The sequence below is a fragment of the Manis pentadactyla genome, chromosome 18 (genome assembly GCF_030020395.1).
Source record: "Manis pentadactyla isolate mManPen7 chromosome 18, mManPen7.hap1, whole genome shotgun sequence".
Classification (NCBI taxonomy): Eukaryota; Metazoa; Chordata; class Mammalia; order Pholidota; family Manidae; genus Manis; species Manis pentadactyla.
The window spans coordinates 24,331,596-24,355,315 of record NC_080036.1 but is presented as its reverse complement, the minus strand read 5'-3'; the positions used below and the strand labels follow the sequence as shown (position 1 = coordinate 24,355,315).

Here is a 23,720-nt window from a genome sequence, read left to right as displayed (position 1 = left end):
GGACAAAAGCAGAAACTGCCCATCTTCCTGTTGCACTTCCTGTTTAGGCTCTCCCCCTTTCAAAAAACATTCAATGTATTTATCTAATGACTTATGTCAGTTATTGATAATTCTTAAAAAGAAGTGAAAATATCAATACTTAGTTTCTCAAATCTCACACACACACACGTAATGCAGTGCTATAGGCAAAACCTATTACCAAGGAATGCCAACAATTTGCCACCTAGTGGTTGACTTCTGGCTCCCTGGAATATTAAGAATTGCTTTTTATTGCATAAGTAAATTAACATAACAATTAACATACTGATTATAATATATCTATATTAATAACTATAAACTATTTTATATGCATATAAATATGCTTGATGGTAATGAAAGTAGGAATTTCCAAACCATTCTTAAAGACTTTACTAAGAACTACAGGTGGCAATTTAATACAATCTTCAATAAATGCTTAAATTTTTCCTTTAAAAGTAGGAATGGTTACGTTGTACAACAGATTGATAAAAGTAAGTTAGATGATCTCTAATAGCATCTCTTTTAAAAATAACTTAAAAGAAAATGTATCATTTTCATAAAAAAACTAGTGCTAACATCTAGAGTATCACTTTCAATTTCGTAACATTATAGAGAAGTAACATTATTAAATAATAAGAAAAACAGCAGAGTTAGCACCATCACACTAAGAGAACTCATTTAGTTTTGCTATTGGCTAGAGAATTAACATTTCTGCTCGGTAAAGCTCTACTGTTGGTATGCTGGCTTTCTGCACAGAGACAGTATTTAATGTAACTTATCACAAAATGATTTGCTTCACTATTTCCCATTTCTTACTATCTTTTGGTACATTGACAAAAGCTGAATTATTCCACATGGAAGGCGACTCTTAAACTTCTTAGTATATTTGTCATGGGATGACAGCCTTTGCTCTGACACAAATCACCTTCAAAACACCTGGTAATGTGAAATGGATTGTAATCTGGGATTACAGATTTGTAATTTGTTGAGTTTCCATTGCTGGAGATGGCACAAGTCCCCAAAGATCAAACACTGAAGCCAAGCGTGAAAGGGGAACGAGTCTCATTGCAAACGAGTCTTGTCATTTTGACAAAGTAGATGAACAGACACGAGGGGTCACCCGATAACTCTTCTGCCAGCGATGACAGCCTCTGCTCTGATACAAACTCCCTTTTCTTCTGCCCTTTCTCTTCATTCAACTACTAACAAACTCCAGTCCTTTGAGATTATTTTATAGACGTTCAAAAGAAAAATACACTGCTTAGTAGTAGGTTTTGTTTAAGAGTGTGAGCAAGACATGAAGAGTACTACTTAGTGGAAGTGGGACCACAGGAGGTTCTGCCCTAACACCCAGCTCTGTGACCTGAAGCGCACTGCTCTGTGCTTCAGTTTGTAAAGTAAAGGGGGCTGGGATGCAGTTGTTTAAAGGTCAGGTTCCAGTTTCTAAATTTAGCCTTCCCTTGTTTTGTTCCTGTCTCTATTACTTCATCAATACAAGCAGTGAAGTATTCACTGCTCTGCCCTGAAGGTCAATGTCACTGGGAAATCTCCGCTTATTTACCAGTCTTCCAATGAAAAGTTTGTCTAATGAAAAGACTCCACAGTTTAAAAACAAAATAACAAACAAAGCTTTTTGCAATAGTCCAAACAGGTTATGAAACTTTTCAAGGTAAAGCCTGGAGCTTCCATTCTTTTAGATGCTGTTAGCAGCTAGCAGAGCGCTGAGACAACAGGGGTCACTCAGTAATATGCGGCTAATTTAAACTGATCTGTTGAAGGAGATCTGCTCTTGAGGCCAACCAGTACCTAAGCCAGCAGCGATAAGTAAAATAGATGAGGCTCCATTTTAAGCCTGGCTGCCAACATTTTAGAATTCTGAAAAGCACTCTGCCTCTTTCACCTTAACTTTTCTGAATTCTAATAACACACAGCTAAGTATGAATACTTAAATCTGATTATTCTAGAAATAATTTGCTAGACTCTGAACCTTTTCCTGATTGCTTGCTTTTTGTACGTTCTGCACTTGGGTAGGAGAAATGAAGAGAAGACACAATTCTGGTGGTAGGTTTGTGGAAAAATTCCTTTGAGTGATGATCTAATCTAGTATTTGCTAAAAGAAAAAGATTTTATTTGAAAAACTTGGTAAAATACGCTGGCTCCATTTCTACCAGCTCACTTAACTGAGGACCTACGGAGCCTGCACTGAGCGGGAGGAGGTGTGAGTGGAGGGAGGTGCACTTTTACAACAACATTCTGAGTTCAGTGTTTGTGTATTCCCTCACTTCTAAGTCAGTATATATGTATATGCCACACACATGTGTATACAGACCGTGACTCCTGGGCAAGGGCACCTTAACTAATTTCGAGTTTTTTCCCACTTATTTCTTTATTTTGTTGGGGGTGGTGGTGGTGGAGTGAATGGACTGTAGGGAAAATGGGAGCCAGAAAATTTCTCCCCACCAATTTGCAAGTAAATCAGTTTTGGTTTAGCACTGGGAAGCAGCATTAGAAGGTAAACTCCTTTTCTTTCTCTCTCTGTCTTTAAATTATGTTAAAGAAATCAGAAGAGTGGTTATCTCTCTATGGGGTTATTACAAGTGATTTTTATTTCCTTATTTTTATACTTTGAATATTCCTATAATGAACATGAAAAAAATAAATAGACAAAAAAAGTTTAAATGTTTTGACTTAACCTTTATAAGCACTGAAGAAGATACACTGCAACATATTCCTAGTTAGGAAGAAATCTAAGAATATGTAGTTGTCTTAAAAGTTCTTGTAATTTGCTGTGGGACAATCTTTCTAACCTCTAACCCAAATGTAAATATTTTTAAGTCCCTGATCTTGCCATAAAATCCTTCTGCATTCTAAACCTCACTTACTGGTTGAAGAAGCACTGTGGTTGAGAGTGTGGGATCTGTAGCCAGAGGTCAGGATTCCAACCTCTGTTCCACATTAGGGGCATATCCCAAGATAAGCTATCTCACTCTTAGGAAAGGGAGATAATACCTACCTGGAGGGGCTGACGAAAGGATTCCATAAGACAACATATGGAAAGCTCTTGGCTTATGGTAACAACTGAATTACTGGTGTTATCTTTTGTTGCTACTCTTCTTGCTAATTTTTTTCAAATATTAGGCCATTTCAGGGACTGTTTCTGAATTTATTTCCATATATCCCCATCATTTAATTAGTTTTGGGTGAATGCAAGGCTGAGAAAGGAGCAGACCGCTGACCAACTGAGGTGGTCACACGAGGAATGCCGCCTGGTACTTACTCTGCTCTTCTTACTGCTGGACATTTTATTCTTGATGTAGCTGAATGTACGACTGACTTTGGTTCCACTCTTCCCTTCAAAATCTTTCTTGGATGGGCTTTGTGGAAGGAAATTATAGTTCTCTTCTGTTATACTAGATAAAAACAAGAAGATTGAGTTTTAAAAGACTACAGAAGTTAATTTTTAAAATTAAAACATTAAAGATTACTTAAAGGTTAAAAATGAACTATCACACAATAATATCCAAGAACAGGGCACATCACGATGCTTATGTTCTGTGGCCAAAACCTGGCTGTTTTCTCATATCAGTCATTAATGCTTTAGTGATGGATTTTCAGTGATTTGATGTTAAATAGAGCCTGTCAATATTAATTATTTTACCTGAAATTTCATAACCTAAAATATCACTCAATTTATAAACATTTTTGCATGAAAAAAACAGTAAATATGATGGAAATGATGGGCTTGTTAATAAAGGTTGCAAAGAAGGGAATTTTTATGAAGAACTGAGGCAGAGAGTAGAAATATCCATGGTAGGAGTTTCACATAGATCCAGATGTAGTAATCTACTTCTTTAGGAACGCTTCATGGACATGTTTGGACCTTGGGAAATTCACAGTGATTGATTTCCTGAAAGAATGCTGGGCACCGATATACATAATCCATTATGCAGAAAAGTAATCTATTTAAACTACTTTTCTTACATGTTCTGGAATAGTCATTTTAGAGTTTTTTCATAGTTAAGTAGTGTTTTCTTAAGGGCCTCTGTGAGAGAACAGACAGAAGCAGAACCCGAAGAGGTCCTCTTCAATAGCTAAAGTCTGCTTACAAAATGCAGCAGTCAGTTACTAAGGTAAAGGGGAAATGGTGTGAAAACCACTGCTCTAGGAAGGACAAGGAACAAATAAAATATGACAGAAGTGCAAAGAGAAGCATTCATATTGGGAGTTCTGGATCACTGAGTCACAACTGATGACTTTGTGAAAAGGAGAGCCACCTAAAAAAACTATGCAACAATCAGAACCACAATTATGCTTAAATTAGACTATTCAATCTCATAACCATGACAAGCAGAATACAGAAGTAAACAATGGGTCAAAAGAGACCTCTTCTGCCTGCTGCTGCTGTCAAGCAAGGAACCAGTTCCCTTACTTGGACAGAGGTGTGTACCGTACCCATGCATACAGAAGAAAAGCATGAACACATGCACACACACATTATGAAACAAATGTCGTGAGACTTAGGGATCAGAAAACCCCATAAGCAGAGAGTACAAAATTCATAAAGTAAAAAGTAAGTGTTTCCCTCCTGTGAATAAATGCAAACAATCACCTTTATCAGAATAGTGTAAAGAATAAAAGTGGAAAACTATTGAAAATTATTGAAAAAGGATACAACCTTCATTACAAACCACTTCTAACCACTGTTCCATATTTATCACTCAAGGAAGTAAGAATCCAATGAGCTCGATTGACTTTGTTTACTCAGTTAAATGTCATAGGACATTTTGGATTTGCTTCATTTCACCTTGGGAAAAACAGTAACAAAATAAATGTATGGTACCTCTCAGTCAGATTGGCACTGGTGTGGAAAGGCCTTGAATCTAGAAAACAAAAATGACAGATAAAAAGTTATAGCCAAAGGACTGTACCAGATGACAGACAAGATGTTTAAAATGTTTACAAAGACACAGATAAATCAGAAATAGCATTTACAAGCCAGTGCATGATGCCTTTTCTCCTAAGAGTTTGGAAGAAGGAAAAATTAAACTTGAAATCCTCTAATTAGAACTGGAAATAGGCAATAGGGAGCAAATTTCCCATGGAAAAAAAGAATTAATCCAGGATTCAAGTAACTGAACAACCCTCAAATCAACATTTTTATCTAATGTTCAAACACATATGAATTACTTAATTTCTGCTCTTTTCAATGCTCGGTTTCTACAGGCCATCTTTCTGGGATGATGTCACAGGAAGAATATAAAATAGGAAATGAAATATCCCACTCTATGTGCTCTTAATTTTGCTTTCATGTAGTTCTGTACTAAAAATCTAGCTAATGCATATCTGATATTTTCTTGAGTGTTACTGGAAATGGATTAGTGAATGGGAAAGAGCACCAGAGCTAGCTTATAAGGTCTTGGCCCCAGTCACTAATTTGAGGTGTGATCTCTGGATTTCATTTCCTCATCTGTGAAATGAGGGAAAATAAACAGATGCTAAGTTCTTGCCAGGTTCACATTGATAAATGTAGGGCAGGTGCATTCCTCCTTCGATACTATCAGCCCATTAACTGGAGCAGGTCATTAAAACTAAGGCTGAATCCGACAGCAGGGCAATAAAGGAGAACAAACAGAAGGAACACTACTATTACTTTATCGATGCCATGTTAATGAAGCTCTAGCTAGTTTAGGACTTAGATAAGAGGGAGGTCTCAATCACACAATGATTAATGGTTTCCAGTTTTTTTGGAGATCAGACACAGAAATACTTTCTGCATATGATTCCAGGTAGACAAAGTCTGCTCAGTGTAACTATTATTAAAATGGGACAAAATACACCCTTTCTCCCTGAGGTTGGTTTCTAGGTCAGTGGGATTACTATGAATAAAACTTCAATCTGATAGAGATTTGAAGGTGTTCTGCTGCCAGGTCACCAGCATCTGAAACTCTCAACCACACAAACTCTTCCATATTTTGAATGTAAATGTCAAATTGTAGTTATTAGAAAGTAAATAGCCAACAGATGGGAATAATGCATAGGAAACTTAAAAACAAATTCTAAGTCTTCCAAGATTGCTTTCTGTAGCTACTCCGTTTACCTATTTGGTTGGGGTTCTTTTTCTATTTCAGCTTATACTGCATGGTAGGTAGTAGTTGCCGAGTGAGAGAAAAATGAGCAGAGCGAGAATAAGATCTGGGATCTGCCCCCAGTTCTGCATGATCCAGGTTTGAAATCATCAGCATTTTGATCTTAGGATGCCTTCATTTACTTAGACAAAAAACCAAAAGTGGTTTAGAGCAGTGGCTTCAAAACTTTCTACCCAAGAAGCCTTGAATGATACAAGCAGTATTCATCTCTCTAAGGTTGCCAAGATTCTGTTGTATACTTCAGCAATTACCTAAGTTACCACCCCAGTGATATGAGGGAAGTGGAAGTGAAATCCGTAATGAAGAAAAACACCAACGAGCACAGAGCCTGGCCATGAATAAGCTCCCAGTAGATTGCTGTCAAATAAATTTCTGACCAAATAAATATGTATGTGGTTGAACATTGGGAGAATCTATGACTCCGATAAGGAGTTCCAACTTTTTCACTGCTGAGAAAACTTTAATTCATTTTCTATGACCTCTTAGAGATGGTCCTGAAAACAGCAATTAAGCCACCAATGCCTTTGAAATCAATGCCTCTGAAATTCCTCAAGTGCCATTAAGCTTTCAGAACATCTAAGAATATTAAATAACCAATGTTATGTCCATGATACAATCACAGATAAAAGCAAAGCAATCTGTTACTGAAGTCAGCCTGTGAAGTATTATTGCATTACGTAAATAGCACAATTCAACTAGACATTTCTTTAAAGGCATGAAACAGCCTGCAGACCTAATAACAACATCCCAGAGTTAGAGCCACTGGAAGGACACAGTCAGTATTTTTCAACTGGAAGGACACAGTCAACATTTTTCAAAGTGTGTTCTCCTTGGGGACACTATTGTCATGAGATGTTATTCAGTCATGCATATTGTGGTTATCTAGTTAAAAAGTTTGGGAAACACAGCACATGAACACTGCCTTGGAAATTCAATGTACACATGAGCATTTGAAACCTGGTTAACCTCGAGTTTCCTAAATTTCTTTGGCCATGAACCAACCCCTTCTTTTTCTTCCTCTCTTTCTCCCCACATAATTCTGTTATTTCTGAGTTTAAGGAACACATTTTGAAGAATGCTGGGTACTTGATTCAAAGGTTTCTTCCACCTTCTATACTTGTATGATTCCATCATGATGGATTAAGTAACGGGGCTATTACAATTTTATACTAGTGGTGGAAGAAATACTACTGGAAGTTCACTTGCCACACTGACCTGGCTTTTGCCCAGTGTATTACTAATACTTCAAGATGAAATCAGCTTTGAGAGTGTCTGATCTCTCAAAGTTCTTAAGTGGATTTTTACACCTTCTGTCCTGCTACAACTTGTATAAACTAAGTATCTTATTGGGTACCTATTTATCAAACATCTTTTAACTGTGAAAGTAATGAACATAAAAACCTTCATTTAAACAAAATTAAACTTTGTGTGTTATTGTGTATAAGGCACTTTCAGGAACAATGCAAAAATGTCATCCTGAGCTTATACTGCTTAAATATTCAATTTCAGTATTTAAATAAAAATAACTAGATACTTACATACTGCTGAAGATAAGAGTCAGCAAGTGATAGGGAATCAGAGAACTCAATTATGTGGATATTGTCACTGCCTGGGACTCGTATTAGTTAAATGAAATGAGAATTCATTATTTAACTATTATTAGAAATGATTTTTCTACTAAAAATAGCAATCCTGGAATATTCTAGAAGTCTTATACAATTGAAAACAGTTATTTTTGTGAAAGGGGGGATTCATTTCCCTTCCAGGTTTCCTAAAACTGATAGCTCGTGAAGTTTTTAAACTAGGTATTATCACGCAAGGACGTATTAATCTGAAACCTACTTTGTAGTGAAAGGACTGAAAACCAGAATGTTCCAAAGAAGAGAAATAGGACAGAAATAGATATGTAACTCTCACCCCTAATCCATGGGGATCTAATCTCAAAGGGAAGTTTTTTGTTTTTTTATTTAAAGAATTGGTATGAAAGGTGAAAAGGAAAAAGATTAACATAAGCTTTTAAATAGCACAGATAGACATCTAGAGATCTGTCCCATGAGACATAAAAAAGTGAAACAAGGGAAAAAAAAAGAAATTCACATCACTGAGTGAAAAGTGTGTGAAATTAGTGCTCAATACTACAAAAGGTACAAGGCAGGATGAGAACACATCCCTTCTGCCTTTGAAGATATCTGTGCTCCAAGACGCTATCTCCTGCCCTAGAATCTGGGCGTTTGATCAATCAGTGTAGGTAGCATGCAGGAGACAAAAACCATTTTACCCAAGTTAATTTTCAAAGCAAAGCACAGAGACAAGTGATTCAGAAATGATGGCATGCAAAGGGATGAAAATCCCCAAACACAACCTCTTAGTACGAAGCCTATAGCATTTTCAGCACTGGTCAGCCTTTGGAGAACAGCCACTGGACGCCAAAGTTGCCTACTTACTATGCAAATCCTCCTCCTCATCACTGGAATAAGAAGAGCCAAGAGAAAAGAGAGTTTTAGTCTTAAGGAGGAGTGGAGAGATGCTGACGGAGAAGGAGATCTGCCTTGCTGGCTGCTGCGTCTGCTGCCGGGCTGGGAAGTGGGTCAACAGAAGACATTAGGGTGTGCACCGATGACACCAGGACCAGGAGAAACATGGGCAAACCACACTGAGCAGGGTAACACCACTGGTACAGTTCCAGGACAGGCTGTCTAGGTGACCAATGTTACCTACCCACATTTTCACCTTTACTGTGAACATGTAGAATTCTAACGCAGCTTAAAAAAAACTCATCCAACAAATATGTACTTATTATGAAAACAATGCATCAATTATTTTTAATAGTCACAATTTATAGCTGGAGTTTTTTCTGCAACGTGAAAGCATGTGGAGTGGTGGTCTTCCTCGGCTCTGTATCTGGCTCTCGCCTCCCTCACCCGAATCTCATTTACTTTCACCTCTTAAGGTACAATCTGTATACCACATACTGGTGACTCACAACTTCTTATCTTCAAGCCCGATCTCTCCTTTGAGCTCGAGACTCATTCACCCCCCTGCTCACCTGTGGGTGGAGATCCTATAGGCAGCTCAAACTGAACAAGGACATAATGAACTTATCTTTTCCTTCCAGACCTGCTCCTCCTTTGGTGAGCGGGACCTAACATCCAACTATTCAAAACAGAAAGCTATGTACCATCCTTGTATTCTTATATCATACCCCACTCAGACCTTCTGATTTATAATTCTAAGACTCTGAACATCAGCTTCTCGCCTACTGCAGTTGCTCTGCGCCCTGGAGCAGGCCACTGTCTGCTCTCGTTTGATTCCCGCAAGAGCTTTCTACAGATCTATCAGCCTGTCCTCCCCAGCACTTTCTTCAGTTAGGGCTCTCAATCAATTTGTTCAACTTAAATCATTCCAAAGCCCTCAGACAAGAAGCCCAAATTCCTCAGTCTTGCTTTCCACATACTAATTCACTGAACAGATAACTCGTTTCCTTCTGGTCTTAACTTTGATAATACTTCTCCCCAGGGAGCCTTCTCTGATCCCTCACGTCTGATGTTCTACAATACCCATTTCTTTCAGTTGCTGCATTTAACATTTTCTAGTATATTCTCTTGTTCTCTTGTCTGTTGGCTTAAGTGTGGTGAGGAAAGGAACTGTGCCTGTAAGCTCAGCCCTCTCCCACCATAGCCTAGCCTAGTGTCCAGCAAAGAGTAGGTACTCAAATATTTATTGAATAAATAAACAAATCAGTAAATGAATTCCCCTTTGGCAGGCTTTCTGGAAGCTCAATGTCCTAAATTAAATGAAAGAAAAGGCTTGGTACCTACCCAATACAAAAGCCACTCCATGCCCCAGATAAATGCCACAGGATGTCAGACTTTGGTCTGCAGCCACTACAGTAACAGAGATCAAAGAACTGAGGGCACAGATATGTGTACACTGGCTCTTTAGGCAACAACAGTCTAGTACAAAAGTAAGTTACCATTTTAATGTATGTTTTAAAGTATTTCCAAATGCGAAGCAAATTTAGGAAATGAAAAGAAGCCCTCTTATAACACAGAAATCTAAGGGTGTCCCCCCTTCTTCTGTCACAAGATCATGGATCATAAGAAAAAAATCTATTTATATGGATGTCTAAGGAGTATCCTCAACACATAAAGACATCTCCAACATGTAGGCAAAAAAGTAATGTTTACATACTCAATTTATAATGTATAAAATAAAGGATACACACACACACATATACCTATAGAATATGCATAAATTCCAGCCTTAGTTTAATCAAAAGATTAATACATAAAGTCTGTTTGACTGACTAAATTTGAGTTCTGATGTGTTTGCCAATGCTATCTTCTTTAGACAGGACTGCTCTAAGAAAATATGTGTATTCCAATAAATTCTCATCTTCCTGTCCACAGTTAGCCAGAAAATAAGCACAGGAAGTAGAGATACAATGTCCTCATTAGCAGTGATGCCTAACTCTCCAGAGACCACCCTAATCTCTGGTCAAAAGGATCATTTTATCTTTTGAGATTTAGTGCATTTTATGTACATAAATGCCACAGTTCAGGTCTCAAGAATGAAATTAGCTTTCATGGTCTAATGCGAGCTATACAACTACAATTCTAAGCTAGTATTCCCATCAAAGCATGCATAAGGAAGTTGGTCAATTCACACACTGTGAGTGAAGGTATAAAAATGATCTTAAGGACCACTGAACCTTGTGAACACCATTCTTTGTGATAACAAAACATGCAAAATGAAGAGGAAAATGAAATCTCATTAAGAGGCCTGTGAGGTTAAAAGATCTGATAGGTCCAATTCTCCTTTTACATTACTGTAACCAGTGTGCTTAGAGTTCTTAGATAGCATCAATCAATCACTCAGGTTCTCTATTGTTTGCAAGCACCGAGAAGTTTAAAACTACCACCTTGGAAAGGGCTTGTCTGTTATAACCAAATTATTATGTATATGCAAAAATGAGGCTTAATCTTAAGTTCTCTCGAGAAACCACCTACGTCTCCTGGCAAGCTGGGAATCTGCACTCAATCCTGTCTGATGTGAGAAGGCGAAATGCTGCGAACATGTATCCTGAAGCAGCTGCTCCAAGGCCAGTCCTCCCTGGCATTTTCCCACAAGACACAGGCAGCGTCAGTGCTATTCTGATTCCCTGAAAAGTGAGCCAGAAAGATGCATTCATCATGTTCCCCCAGCAAGACAGCAAATTGAAGACATGAGCAAGGACGGCTTTCCCAACCACTGTGGTTCCTAAAATGGCCGTAGCCTAGTTTCCACCGCAGAAAATGATACAGATAGATTTAGTCAGTATTTCCCTCTACGTCAACGGATTTTAGAAAGAGCCCAAGCTTAGAAATAATGCTCTTAGTATGTCTGTTTTTCTCATCTAGCAATGACACAAAATGATATTCCTGATCACAGTTCATCTTCAGATGCTCAGATGTTAACAGCTTTGAAAGACTGAGAGAAGTTGCTAATTTCTTTAAAGGAAAAAGACAGAGCAACAGGTACAAGCTGGAGAGTATTGAGATAAGATTGATTTTAGAAAGTATTTGTTCCTAGACAAACGAGCTCATAAAACAAAGCCACCTAAAGACAATAAAGGGCAATGTGCTCGTTTCCTCAGCACTGCTCAAATTCTGGTCAGAGAGAAACAGAGCCTGGCACTGCCCTGGGCACTGTGGGCTGATGCCATAAGGATGACAAATACTTATCTGCTGAGGACTTTAGATTAATTCACAGTGAAGCTTTATCACATTACTTTCCCTGTATATATTTTTAAGTGTACCAAACACTTCAGACTCTAAAATCACCACGCAGATTTTAATTGTGATACTTTCAGCTACAAAGACCATGGCCAATGATGAGTCAGGCAGAGTACTTGAGTGATTTGGAATATAGTATTTGAGCCTGCGGTAGACTGAGAACTATCCAGTTACCCTGATGCCTGAAGGCAGAGCCCACGGAACATTTTAGTCTCCTGTTCAAGTCAGAACATTCACAACTGCAAGAGGATTCATGTTTCTAGAGCAGAATAAACAAATACAGTTGGGAAAATTAATTTAATTACATATAGGGAGTAACTAAAGGAGAATGAGTGCCCTTAGAGTTGGTGAGTCATCCAATTATAGTGTGTGCTAACTTAGGGAAATAAGTGGGGCTAAGTTAATTATGAACTAGTCATTCAAGGTTGCACAAAATACACACTATCAATTAGAATGAGGGTCTCTGTCTTGATGAAAGGATTAAACTCTTGCTGAAAACTCTATTCTAGACAGCAGTTTGCAACTGACTTCAGTCTCCCCCAGTAAGCTGAGAAGAAATTTCCCAGCAATAGAGAGAAAAGGTCTATGAGCCAGAACTTCTGACACTCTAGGACAGTGATTTCTGGAACTTAGCCACATTATTTGTAGCGTTTGGCTAGCAAATGAAATCACATTTAAAAACCATCTTGCTTTTTGGAGGAAAATAATCAAGTGTTTCATGCACAAGGCAAGACAGTGTGTCACAACATATAGGAAAAGCACCTTGCTGTGGGACACCTTCTGTTGGTACGAGGTATCTGTTGCTACAGGAGTAGAATGTCCACTACATCACAGCCCTCGCCAGCCAGGGGAGGAGTACACAGAGCTGAAACGTCTCGCTGAAGAGAGCTTTTCTGTCGGCCTTTGGCTGTAGAACTCTAGCACTCCAGGCTCATCAAATCCACAAGGAACTACTTTGTTATAATCATTTTCAATCTATACCAGCTAAACCTCTAACCCAAAGCCTAATCAAAACAAAACCAAAACCCGAACAAATACTGGAAAAGCTCTTTCAGTTGCAGTTCTGTGAAGTGTATCTGTGTCTTTGAGAGTAAGTCATCACTAGGCACCGTTAGTCAAACAGGTCAGATTTGTATTTGAAGACTTTGTATTAATGATTTGTATTGATTTCATGATCATATGAAAACGAGGACAAAGTTAAAAGAATCATCCGTTATATTCTGTGGAAATTAAAAACATTAGGCCTCCAGTAAGTCATGAACTGAGAAAGAACATACCATCGATGTGGGGCGGCTACTTCTGACCTCGGTTCTTTTTAAATGCGTCCTATCAGGGCACTCCGGAGAAACACCAGAGGAGGCCGCTTTGCTTTTGCTTCAGCCACATGAATACACAATCTTACAGCAAAGAAGGTAATACGCTACTCCCCCTTTGATAAGAATTTAAATTTTGAAACTGAGATGTAACACTGCAACTACTCATGAAAAAAATCAACATTTAAAAGTAAAAAAGTGTGGTTTCTCAAAGAACAAGCTACCTTTCTCTGACAAACTCTTGGATCCAATTCAAATATGTTTTTGAGCATCTTTTATTTGCAGACAACCTGTGTTTATGGACACCAGGCATTTCTACATAACTTTCATAGCCGTGAAGCCTGAATCTGCATATAGTTACGCTGATCATTTTCAGACATAATGCCCTTGGCACTTGCTTAACTAACTGAAAATGTACCTCAGGCTTTCTGTGTAGCTTAAACATTTTTCAAGAGCTCAGGAAATTAACAGAGAATAAAATACGGATAATCATACTGTGGTCATATAAGAGAGTATCTTTGAGCCAGAAGAGCATTGTTTATAATTTGATCTCAAGTGTTTCAGACAAAATTTTAAGGGAAGTGATAGAGGGAGAGAGATTGATAAAACAAGTGTTATGATAACACCTGGGGACTCCAGGTGAAGAATATATGATGAGTCTTTGTTTTTGCATCTATTTTTAAAGTCTGAAATAATTTCCAACTAAAAAGCTCTAAAAATGTGGGTTAGGTTTAGGCCCAAGAATATAACAAATTTAATGTATTGAGATTTTTAGGTAATGATAGGGCAAAGATTCCAAAACTGAACTCTGTCATGTCACCTTTACTGTTTAAATGGTGAGCCACTCATTCAGAGAAAGAGTCAGGTAAGTTTTGGAAGGTAGTATTAGAGGATCTGAAAGCGAGAAAAATGGGAGGAGAAGTGTTTAAAATATATGTAATTAAAAAAAATATAGTCTACTCACTGTCCAACCCGGGATGGCTGATGGCCATTAATGAGACAGATTTTGTCAATGGAGAAGAAATGGCTGATGTACAGTAATTAAATCCCTGTTGTCTGGATCTGTGACATGTCTGTGAAGTAAAAAAAAAAAAGTAAAGAACAGGTTCTAAGTACATGCTCCCAAATTTCTAAATAAGCACAAAACTTTACGTTTTAACCCACCCTGGGGAAATAAAGCAGCATACAAGGGGACAGCAAAGGCTTTGTAGTCACACAGTTGCCACAACAGCTGCTCAACTTCAGAAGTTACTTAGGCTTCCTGAACCTTAGTAAAATGGGAATAATTAGAGGATCTGTTCTTTACAGTGATTTCACATTCCTCACAACACCTAATAAGGTTTCAAACTCAGTAAGTGCTTAATAGGCATTAGCTGAATGCCTCAGCGATTAAAAATAATTTCACTGGTAATATCAAACTGTATATAGTTCTTGTTCTTTGAAAATCTAAATATTCCTTGTAGACATATAGGATACCAGTTAAGATTATTCTGAGTTTAGAGTTGGAAACAGAGATGCAAGTAAAAGTGTTTTAAGATCACAAGCCAAGCAGCCCTGCATCTGTAAAGAAGCCTAAATCTCCCATTTCCTCTTCTAAGATTAGACTGCTTCTTCATGAATATGAAGGTGACTGAAATTTGATAATTTACCTCCCTCAGTAAATTCATGGCAGCTTCAAAGGCCAATTGCAGAAGGAAAGTTCCTGCAATAACGCCCGTGAAAGTTAAGTCAGCCAGTGTTTACTAGCATACTTCTGATGAGGGGCCCCCTCTGGCTTTTGTTCTGGAAGCCCCTTCTAACTGTTAACTAACTTTACTGAATCAAAAATCTCTTCCCTTTGTAGCAGGATGAAATTTGTACATGCTGAGAGAGAAGCAATGAAAATCTGTTACAAGCATGAACTTGACTCAACTGTGCCAAAGACCTATGATTATTCAGAGTTTGTTCCATGTGTAACCATGGAGTCTGAGGAAAACAGTTGCTATGTTTCAAATACAACTGTGAGGTCCGAAAAATGACCTCAGTGAGAGCAGAGACTTGCAACAGGAAGTTGGTTGTAGGCGACTTCTCCAGATCAGAGACACAAGCAGCTCAAACACCCACTCTGAAGTTCTTTTCATACAAAATGAAAATTGTGAGTAAGAGAGAGTTCCAGGAAGGCTAAGCACAGCAAGACACTAAAATGTTGACAATTTTATCTAGAAAGACTAAATCAGAAAGTCATTTTAGAAAGACATCAATGGTAATTCATATCACTAAAGATGGTCATCTGTCAAATTTCTAAAAACGTCAGTTTCAGAAAAGGATTCACATAAATAGCTTTAAGAAAATTTAAATGTCCTCATTTCCTCATCTACTTTAAAGACATAGGAAGAAGCAGTGAGACTGACAGCCAGGAGCTCTGAGTTAATGCTATTTAACTAATAGCTGGGTATGAGGTCTCTAGGCAAGTCTCTTAAACAGGCTTGAAGTTCTCAAACACAAGGGCAGAATCTGAAGGAATATACTGGCTTTCAGTCGATGATTCTGTTTCACAAAACCACAATTTTGGGTATTTTGCCTGGTATTGCAAATGATTGCCAAAGGATTCCATCTACATGAAATGCAACTTATTTTTCTGACTTTCCACTTACCAAAGATGCTTTCAGTAATCACAGAAGAATTGTTTCTATTTTTCCTTCCTTTTCCTGTTACTGTTAGGCTGAATAAATCTAAATCGTTTGCTTTAAAATAAATACATTCTCTATATTCTGGTTATTTTTCCTCATTTTTTCTGAAGTATCATGCCATGAAGACATGGGTGGGTGGTGATAGGTGGCAAATTCCTTTAGGCCTTCATTTTGATCTTTATTAGGCCTAAATTCTCTTAGGCTTTTCAGGTGAGCATAAGTGATACATTCATTACTAAGGAAATCCTTCAGTGCCCAATTTATATTTCGTTGTATCACTGTTATGTAGTAGGATGTAATAAATTAAATTGCTACACAAAACCTCAGCCACCTATTCAAACAACAGGCTTTGTTTAATTAGAAATGTTTCACTATATATCTACCTAAAACTCTAGTCACCTATTTAAAGACAGGTATTGTTAAGTTAGAAATGTTTCATTAGGATGTGTATCCTGGAACCCTCAAGAAACTAATGCAAATCTCTTTGGCCCAAGAAGATGAAAAAGGACTGGGGTGTGGCAGGATGCTCTAAAAGCATTAATTCAGATTCTCAACTCAAAAATTCCCTGAGAGCTTGTCAAAGGTGGTAAGGGATATAACGGAGGGCCTTTGAAGATGCGAATGAAAGAAAAGCCACTTGATTTGGTGGACAAGGAGCCCATGCCCTTCAGGACGAGAGTGCCAAGAGAGTGGCAGTGTGGACACTAAGGGATCACCAGGTGGACAGAAACAGGAGGCAGGGAACACAGATGCTCTCTGAAGAATTCTGGCAGCGATAGAAAGCAAAGAATACATAGCTGTTTCCCAGACAACATGGTTAAGACTTAAGAATAAGAATTTTTTTCTTTCCAGGAAGGAAAAGCCTGGGATATGTTTTTGAGAATTGGGACATTTAATAATGGTACACAACACACTTCAAGACTCATTTTACTACTGGGATGGTAAAAGTCCTTGGATAAGAAGAAAAAACTCAATTTAATATCCTGGAAACTCTCTTAAAGAAGTTTGCTTTTTGATGGAACATTAATATCTGTGCAGGTTAACAGTAATCTTTAATTAGTATTAAGTGCTATAAACTTGTTTTGTGCTAGACTGAGTATATTATTTAATGGTAAGTAATCAGAGCCACTGGCCTTAATATTAACATAACTCTTGCCTTCTTTGTTTCAAATATAAGGACATATTTAGGAAAATAAAAATTATTTTTTTCCATATTAGCAATATACATCCATTTCAGCCTTACCTGCTGATCAAACATCCTATGGTCTCTCTGGCCTGATTCCAGATCCTCTTCTGAAAGTGACACCAAAGAGTCACCCCTTTCCTCACCACTGAAAGGGTGCCTAAGCTCCTTGGTGTTTGCAGAGGTTATTTCCAGAGATGAGGATGGCTTGTTTCCAACACCAGTTCCTCCTGTCAAGCCTTCTAGACTGAAACTGAACAACAGCACAAGAGTTAATTCATTCTTTTTCCTTAAGTCTCAGAAAGGAAGGACAAAAAAACCCTTTAGTTGTACTGTCACCTGGCAAAATGGTCTACAAAGGCACAACACTGCCACCCGCCCACCAGGTCTCAAGATAATGAAAAAGAAGACTGCACTTATATTTTCTCACCTCATTCAACTGACTCAAATGACGAACCACCTAAGGTCATTTTTCTCAGATTTTTTCAATATGCCATACAGACAGACTATATCATCTCATTTATCTTTTATTTATGTGTTTCTCCTTAATCTAATTAATCTTTGCCAGAATCTAACTATGCTAATAACGAAGAATTAAATGGCACAGAGAAAATATCAGCATAAGTAACTTTCAGAAGGCAAAAAGGGAGACTTACACTTGCCCTTATGTCCATTAATGGAATTTTCTAACTTTACATGCAACTACAGTCTAGTTGATTTGTAACATCACAGGTTATGGGTCCACTGCAAAAACCCAGGTGTTACTTATGAGCATTATTATCTGTGCACACATGGCTGGACAACAACTGCTTGACACGTTTCCTGAGAATTGTTAGTTGCAGAAAGGCACACATGACAGACACCTTGAGCAACAAAAGCTGAAAAGGTACTATGTCATACATTTTAATTTTTTTCTGTCTTGATACTGATAAAGGAAAAACCCCAAAAGCCAGCTCAGGACATGGTGTCTAAAATGGGATTTCTGGAATAAAGATTTTGTGGCTTGCAGAGTGGAAGCAATTTGGTATGGTAAGCAGAAGGGCACAGAGAGAGGTTAGTCATCTATCCTCCTCAGGGTTGTTAGCCAGAATAATTCGTATCTGTCACAACTATATGGAAATTTCTTTAAAATAAACAAGATCTCAAAATATAAGTGTAGTGGACCATGTCATCAGACACCAGCAGCTGGAATTATATTTGAAAGTACATGGAAGCTATTTGGTTATCTCTGTTGAAACTGCACAGTGAACTGCTAAAAACAATTCATGTATGGCAGTCCAGAAGGGCTTGTATTTGCTCTTTTTGTTTTGTAAATCACTTTTTACAAACTGAAACCATATGCTCCTGTTTTCTTTGGTGAGTAAATTAAACAATGGATTTTGTTTTTCTTATTTCAATATGACAATTGAAGTCATGACTAACTACAAGTAAATGTCTCTGTAAAGCTCATTTTTAGTAATAGGGACAAGAAAGGCTAAATGAAGAAGAAATCTAGTTTTCTACTGTGAATTATTTGTAAAGCTTGAGAAAACCAGATCTGTGCTTTCCACAAGATGTAATCCTGAAAATGTTTTAGAAATTAGACCTGGCTGCTTAGTTGAGAAAAAAAGCAGAAACAGTGAGTAATCTGTGAATTTGGAATCTACAGACATTGGTAGATTTGGAAGCATTAACAGTAGTAAGTGCATCTTATTAGCTGCCTCGCTTCTGTCACTGTTTTCCTCAAGATGTGGGAATTCCTAGGACCTGGGAATCAGGAAAGACCAAAACAAAAAGAGAGGCGGTCCACCATACTATGGGGCATGTCTGTGCAGAAAACACCAAACCCACAGCCACCTGAGCCAAACAGAATGCAGCAGGGTGAGCGACCCTTCCGCTGGACTAGGGACGCCCTCATCAGGGGCAACTGAACACTGCTCACAGACAAAGCAGGCCACCATATGCACTCGAGCCACACAGAAGACAGCTCCCAAGCCCAAAAGCCCAGGTGCCACTTTCCAAGACTCCCCCGGTGGCAGCTGTGACATGTGACAACACCGTACCTTCTGTGATCATAGTCAGCACTCAGGGCAGCAGAGAATTGCACACCAGAGGGACACCAGCTCAGACTGGGATGACATCAAGGGCAGAAACAGAAACGGAGGGAGAAAAGAGGAAACAGGGATGGGTTACCGGGTTTAAAAAGAAAGGGCATAGTCAGGGACAGATGGATCTGTTGATCATCAATACATCAGGAGCATTAACGCTGTTTCAGGACTTAGAAAAAGGCCAGAACAAAAACCATGGAAACTTAAAATGCTCTATTGATGGCCACCTAGATAATGTGGTGGAAGTGACTCTGTGAGCTCCTTACAGGATAAAGAGTCCAATCAGAAACCCAAGAACTCCTTCTAGTGATCACTGAACAGAGACTCCTCCGACCTGTGGCTGCCTCTGAAGGCAACCTCCCAGAGGGGTCCCGACCTCCCCCACAAGGGACAGTGTCTCTCTGTTCACCCCACCACTCCCCCATCTGCCTCATCATCATCATCTGTGATCCTTGGTGAAAGGAACACTGACAAATTGCACTGGGGTAGGCTCACTGGTTCATCAGGTTTTTTCATGTGTTTCCATTAAGGCATTAAGGATCTATCTAAGCCAGACCCTTCATAAGTCTCTTAATAATGATTTTATCTTCAGACCCTACTCTCTAGGCTATTATGTTAAACATAAAGCATGTAACAACAGTCACATTTCCTTGTATTTAAGTGATAAGGAAATTCCTTATCACTTAAGGAAGGGATTTACTTTCTTCAGTAACAGGAATTCTATGGTACTGAGTTAGAAATGTGTCTTTAATTTTAGGTTTGCACCCATTTTCCCACAAGATTAAAAAAAGAATCCAGTTGGTCACCTACTTCTTTGATTATCTCAGCACTGATATTTATTCCCAAGCAGCAGGAGATAGAAAAGCTTGGGTTAGAAATGCTGAGTAAATACAAACAGCTAAAAAAAAAATAACCAATTCAAAACACCAGGTACTCTGTAAAAGGATCTAACTGCATCAACAGATCAGAATTTGGGATTAAGAAGGGATCATTCAAAATAAACAGAGACTATTTGAGCACTAAAGTTCTGAGTGAAAGCCTTTGTTTTTAGAAGTGGGTAACTACCTCCTGAATCTTGCAAATGGGAAGATCTGCAGACTCCAAAAACACCTATCTTGAATGCACCTAATAATTCTGTTTTGTTGACAAGTGGGAGTTTTCGACAGAGGAAAGGAGACAAGCAATGGTGGGAGACTGAATGTAAGAGCTATCCCTATGGCTCTTCTACATGTACTTTTTTCAAATAAGACCATTTGAAAATAATATAAATAGTGAAACATTTTAAATCAGATTAAATAGTATAAAGCTTCCAAGTGCAAAGCAGAAAGTAGAAGCACATGGCTGACACATGCCGGTAGTCTGACGGTCATCATGTGAGAGAATTTATCAACACATGTAGACTCAGAGGTCCATCCTTGAAATTAACCTGACTTTAAATCTTCAAGCTATAATAAAAAGGCCTATTACACCTAAATATTCAGCTTCTTACTAAAAACAGAACATGGCAAATCAGTAACAAATATACACTGCCAAATTATCTTTCATAAAAATGATCTCCTTCACAGATTTGAACTTCCCTTCACTCTCAGAAAATCGTAATGAAGTGAGAGACTGGGATAAAATTTAAGATGAAGAGCAACAGGGAGACAAAAGCAGGGCGCACAGCTTTGCTAGGGATCCAGGAAGGAAGCTGCAGGGTGCTGCCCAGTAGCAGAAAAGCTGCCCTTCCCTGGAGCAGACAACTTCTTTCATAATGAAGAGTATTTCTGAGAGCTCCCTAATTTCTTCAATTCTACATCTAGTAGGGGTAACACTTAAGTGATTCTTTGGTTGTGTTTTGAGATTTAGGAAGTTCTAGATTGAAAAAAAAAATACCCTGCTCTCCCACCTTTTAATACTTGATGAAATGTTTCCATTTTACTAGCAAAGGTTTAATACATAATTTAAAATTATACCTCATGTTCCACCTACAGGAACGTGACTGAGGGTGAACTGTAACTGGAGCTGTTAGGAGGGCTGGAGCTACACGCTCCCTGGGGCTGTGTCCAGCTGCCTGGCGTCTTCCAGTGCCAGCAGGAGCATGCTTTCAGTAAAGTCGCACTGAAGACTTCAGTGGACAGCCAGACAAATATGTCTCTAAAAGTCTTAGATACTTCTCCTGAAAAAGGGGAACAACTTGTTCCCCTGGAGAAAAATTAACCAGAGTCATGATTATCTGAGACTCATGAGAATATTTGTAGTTGAGCTCACTTTTGTACCTAAAATCAGGAATTAAAGGAAGCATCCATTTGAAAAAGAAAGCGGAAAAGATCACTATTTGCTTGCTTTCAGACAAACAGCTACAGCTATTAGTTAAATACTTCTTTACAAATAGCTCCTAATGTGACACTAACAATAACCTAATTATCATTTTTGGATGTCTCAATTTTCTTCCTAACAATGGAAGAAAAGGTCATTAATGACTTATGAATAGTAAAAGTACAGCCAAAGTTAGCATTTGGAAAACTTAAAGCAAATCAGCACTTTTTGGCTAGAAGTGATTTATACATGCTGATTTTTAGCTTCAAAATGTTGCCTGACAAAAAATAATTAAGGTATTGAAAGACTGAGAGGACCCAAGAAATCAGATCCTCTACCTGCTTTGCGGAATGACTGCACCAACAGCCAGATGGCAAGGGCCAGGTGGCCGAGGAAGAGAGGCTGCCACCGGGTTATTAAAGAGTGTGTTGAGAATACTGCGGGGCCTGTGTGTGAGCACACACCTATTTCTGGCTCTTCCTTTTGTTGGAAGGAAAAGTACTCCCCAGATTCTATCAGGAAGGCACAACACAGATATGTCTTTCAGTTCTCCTAGAGACAGTGGGGGACACCCTAGGATCAGTGACCTGAACACCAATAAGCACAACATGGAAAAAATATTCCTTAAAAATTTTTAAATAAATTTAGAAGGAGAGTAGGGAAAAAAATTCAGATTCAAGAAACCATTTCATAAGGAATGGAGTTCAGCAATTAATAAGTACTTATTCACCTGAAGCAAATATGACATTATTTTAAAAAGATTGTTTAAACATGGATTAAGCAGAATGAGATGCTAGTTAGTACAAGCTTACGGGTAATATGGTTAGTCCAAGTTAATGAACTCTGTACCTTCTCCTATGAATGGGAGGTCTCCTGACAACATCCCCAAGAACTCGCATTGAACTGAAAATGAATGGTGGAAGAGGTCAGTAGTGAGGTCAAACAAAATGGATACAAATGAATGAAACATACAGACTTCACACTGGAAGAGATAAAATTGCCAGAGAAATAGTACAGGAAGTAAGGGAATGAATGAATGTGGGTTAAGCAAAGTATCAGAAACCAAAAGGACAATTTCTGTGGAGGGCAACTTTGCTCCCTCCAGGAAGTAAACCGGATGACAAGAAGTTAGGTTTATTAAATTATAAAAGTAAAAGGATCAGGAAAAAAAGGCCATTTATAACTTTTTAAAAAGGGTTTTCTTAAGACTTTAAAATTCAGGTTACACTACATGCAGATAATTAATTAAAGTGATATCTAACTCACACTCCTTTATCTCCAGGTTTTGGGACAGTGATACTAGGTCATCTTTAATGCTAAATTCAAACAAGAGATTCTGTGATGTAAAATAGGTTAAAAATACAAAGTAACTTAGGCTATAAGGTTCTGGGTTACTTCAGTCTTAAAATCACCATGTAATCTTGGGCAAAACATTTAATCTGAGCTCCAATTTCCTCACCTGAGCTATAGGATCCACAAAATCATATTTAGCGCTGCAATTCAAGTCATGGCAAAGGGATTCATAGTGGGTTACAAAGAAAAATGGATTATTTATAAAACACTCATTTCTTGATGCTGTTGCCCTCTAAGACAAATATATCCTTTCAAGAAGCTACTCTTGGTTCAGGAAGAAAATTCTGGGCGTGGGCATCATTCCCCACACACCCACATTTCTTCTACTGGTGCGAATGCTTCAACAAGCAAAAACAGTTCAGCGTGAACAAACCTGGAAAAGAAAGCCTTTAGAAATTGCTTTATATATATATAATCTAGTATTCCCAAGGTATATAAAAACTACCTAGCAGATAAAGCAACTACTTATCCTTAAGGTTAGTATCCTGAACGCACCATAGCATAATACAGAGTTGGAGCAAGAGCACAACACTAGATCAGAAACCTGATTCTACTGAACTTGGGTAATTGACAAAACTATCTGCACCAGAAATCCCTGGCATATAGTGGGTGCTCAACACATGTTGGTTGAATAAAAAGAATAAATGAGTGAGTGAATATAACTCAGATTACATGGATGTATCACTATGAAATCTGAGCCATAATATTCTGAGGAGGTCAAGGAATTTTTTTAAAAAGCAGTTAATTGTTCCAGGTGAGTTGCTTACATTAATTGTTTTAAAACAATGGTCAGCATCCTCCCTTGACTGCTTTTCCTTGAGAAAGTAGCTTTGGAGTAATAGGCACTCCTTTGTACATATACAGGAGGCGTTGTGGCAC

At 38.2% G+C, this 23,720-nt stretch overlaps 1 protein-coding gene across 12 annotated transcripts in view; it reads right to left on the bottom strand.

The window, feature by feature from the left end:
• Positions 1-23,720, bottom strand: part of AKAP13 (A-kinase anchoring protein 13) — a 291,383-nt gene that overhangs the window by 50,252 nt on the left and 217,411 nt on the right. For 6 of the 12 annotated variants that reach the window (XM_036931888.2, XM_057494885.1, XM_036931885.2 and 3 more), the window contains 7 exons: positions 22,338-22,391; positions 19,146-19,211; positions 17,164-17,356; positions 14,216-14,324; positions 8,609-8,740; positions 4,859-4,898; positions 3,296-3,428 (listed from right to left, as the gene is read on the bottom strand). In XM_036931888.2, the coding sequence (XP_036787783.2) occupies positions 3,296-3,428; positions 4,859-4,898; positions 8,609-8,740; positions 14,216-14,324; positions 17,164-17,356; positions 19,146-19,211; positions 22,338-22,391 (727 nt within the window). The remainder of the gene's footprint in view (positions 1-3,295; positions 3,429-4,858; positions 4,899-8,608; positions 8,741-14,215; positions 14,325-17,163; positions 17,357-19,145; positions 19,212-22,337; positions 22,392-23,720) is intronic. The other 6 variants (XM_036931894.2, XM_036931896.2, XM_036931892.2 and 3 more) reach the window with 5 other exon arrangements.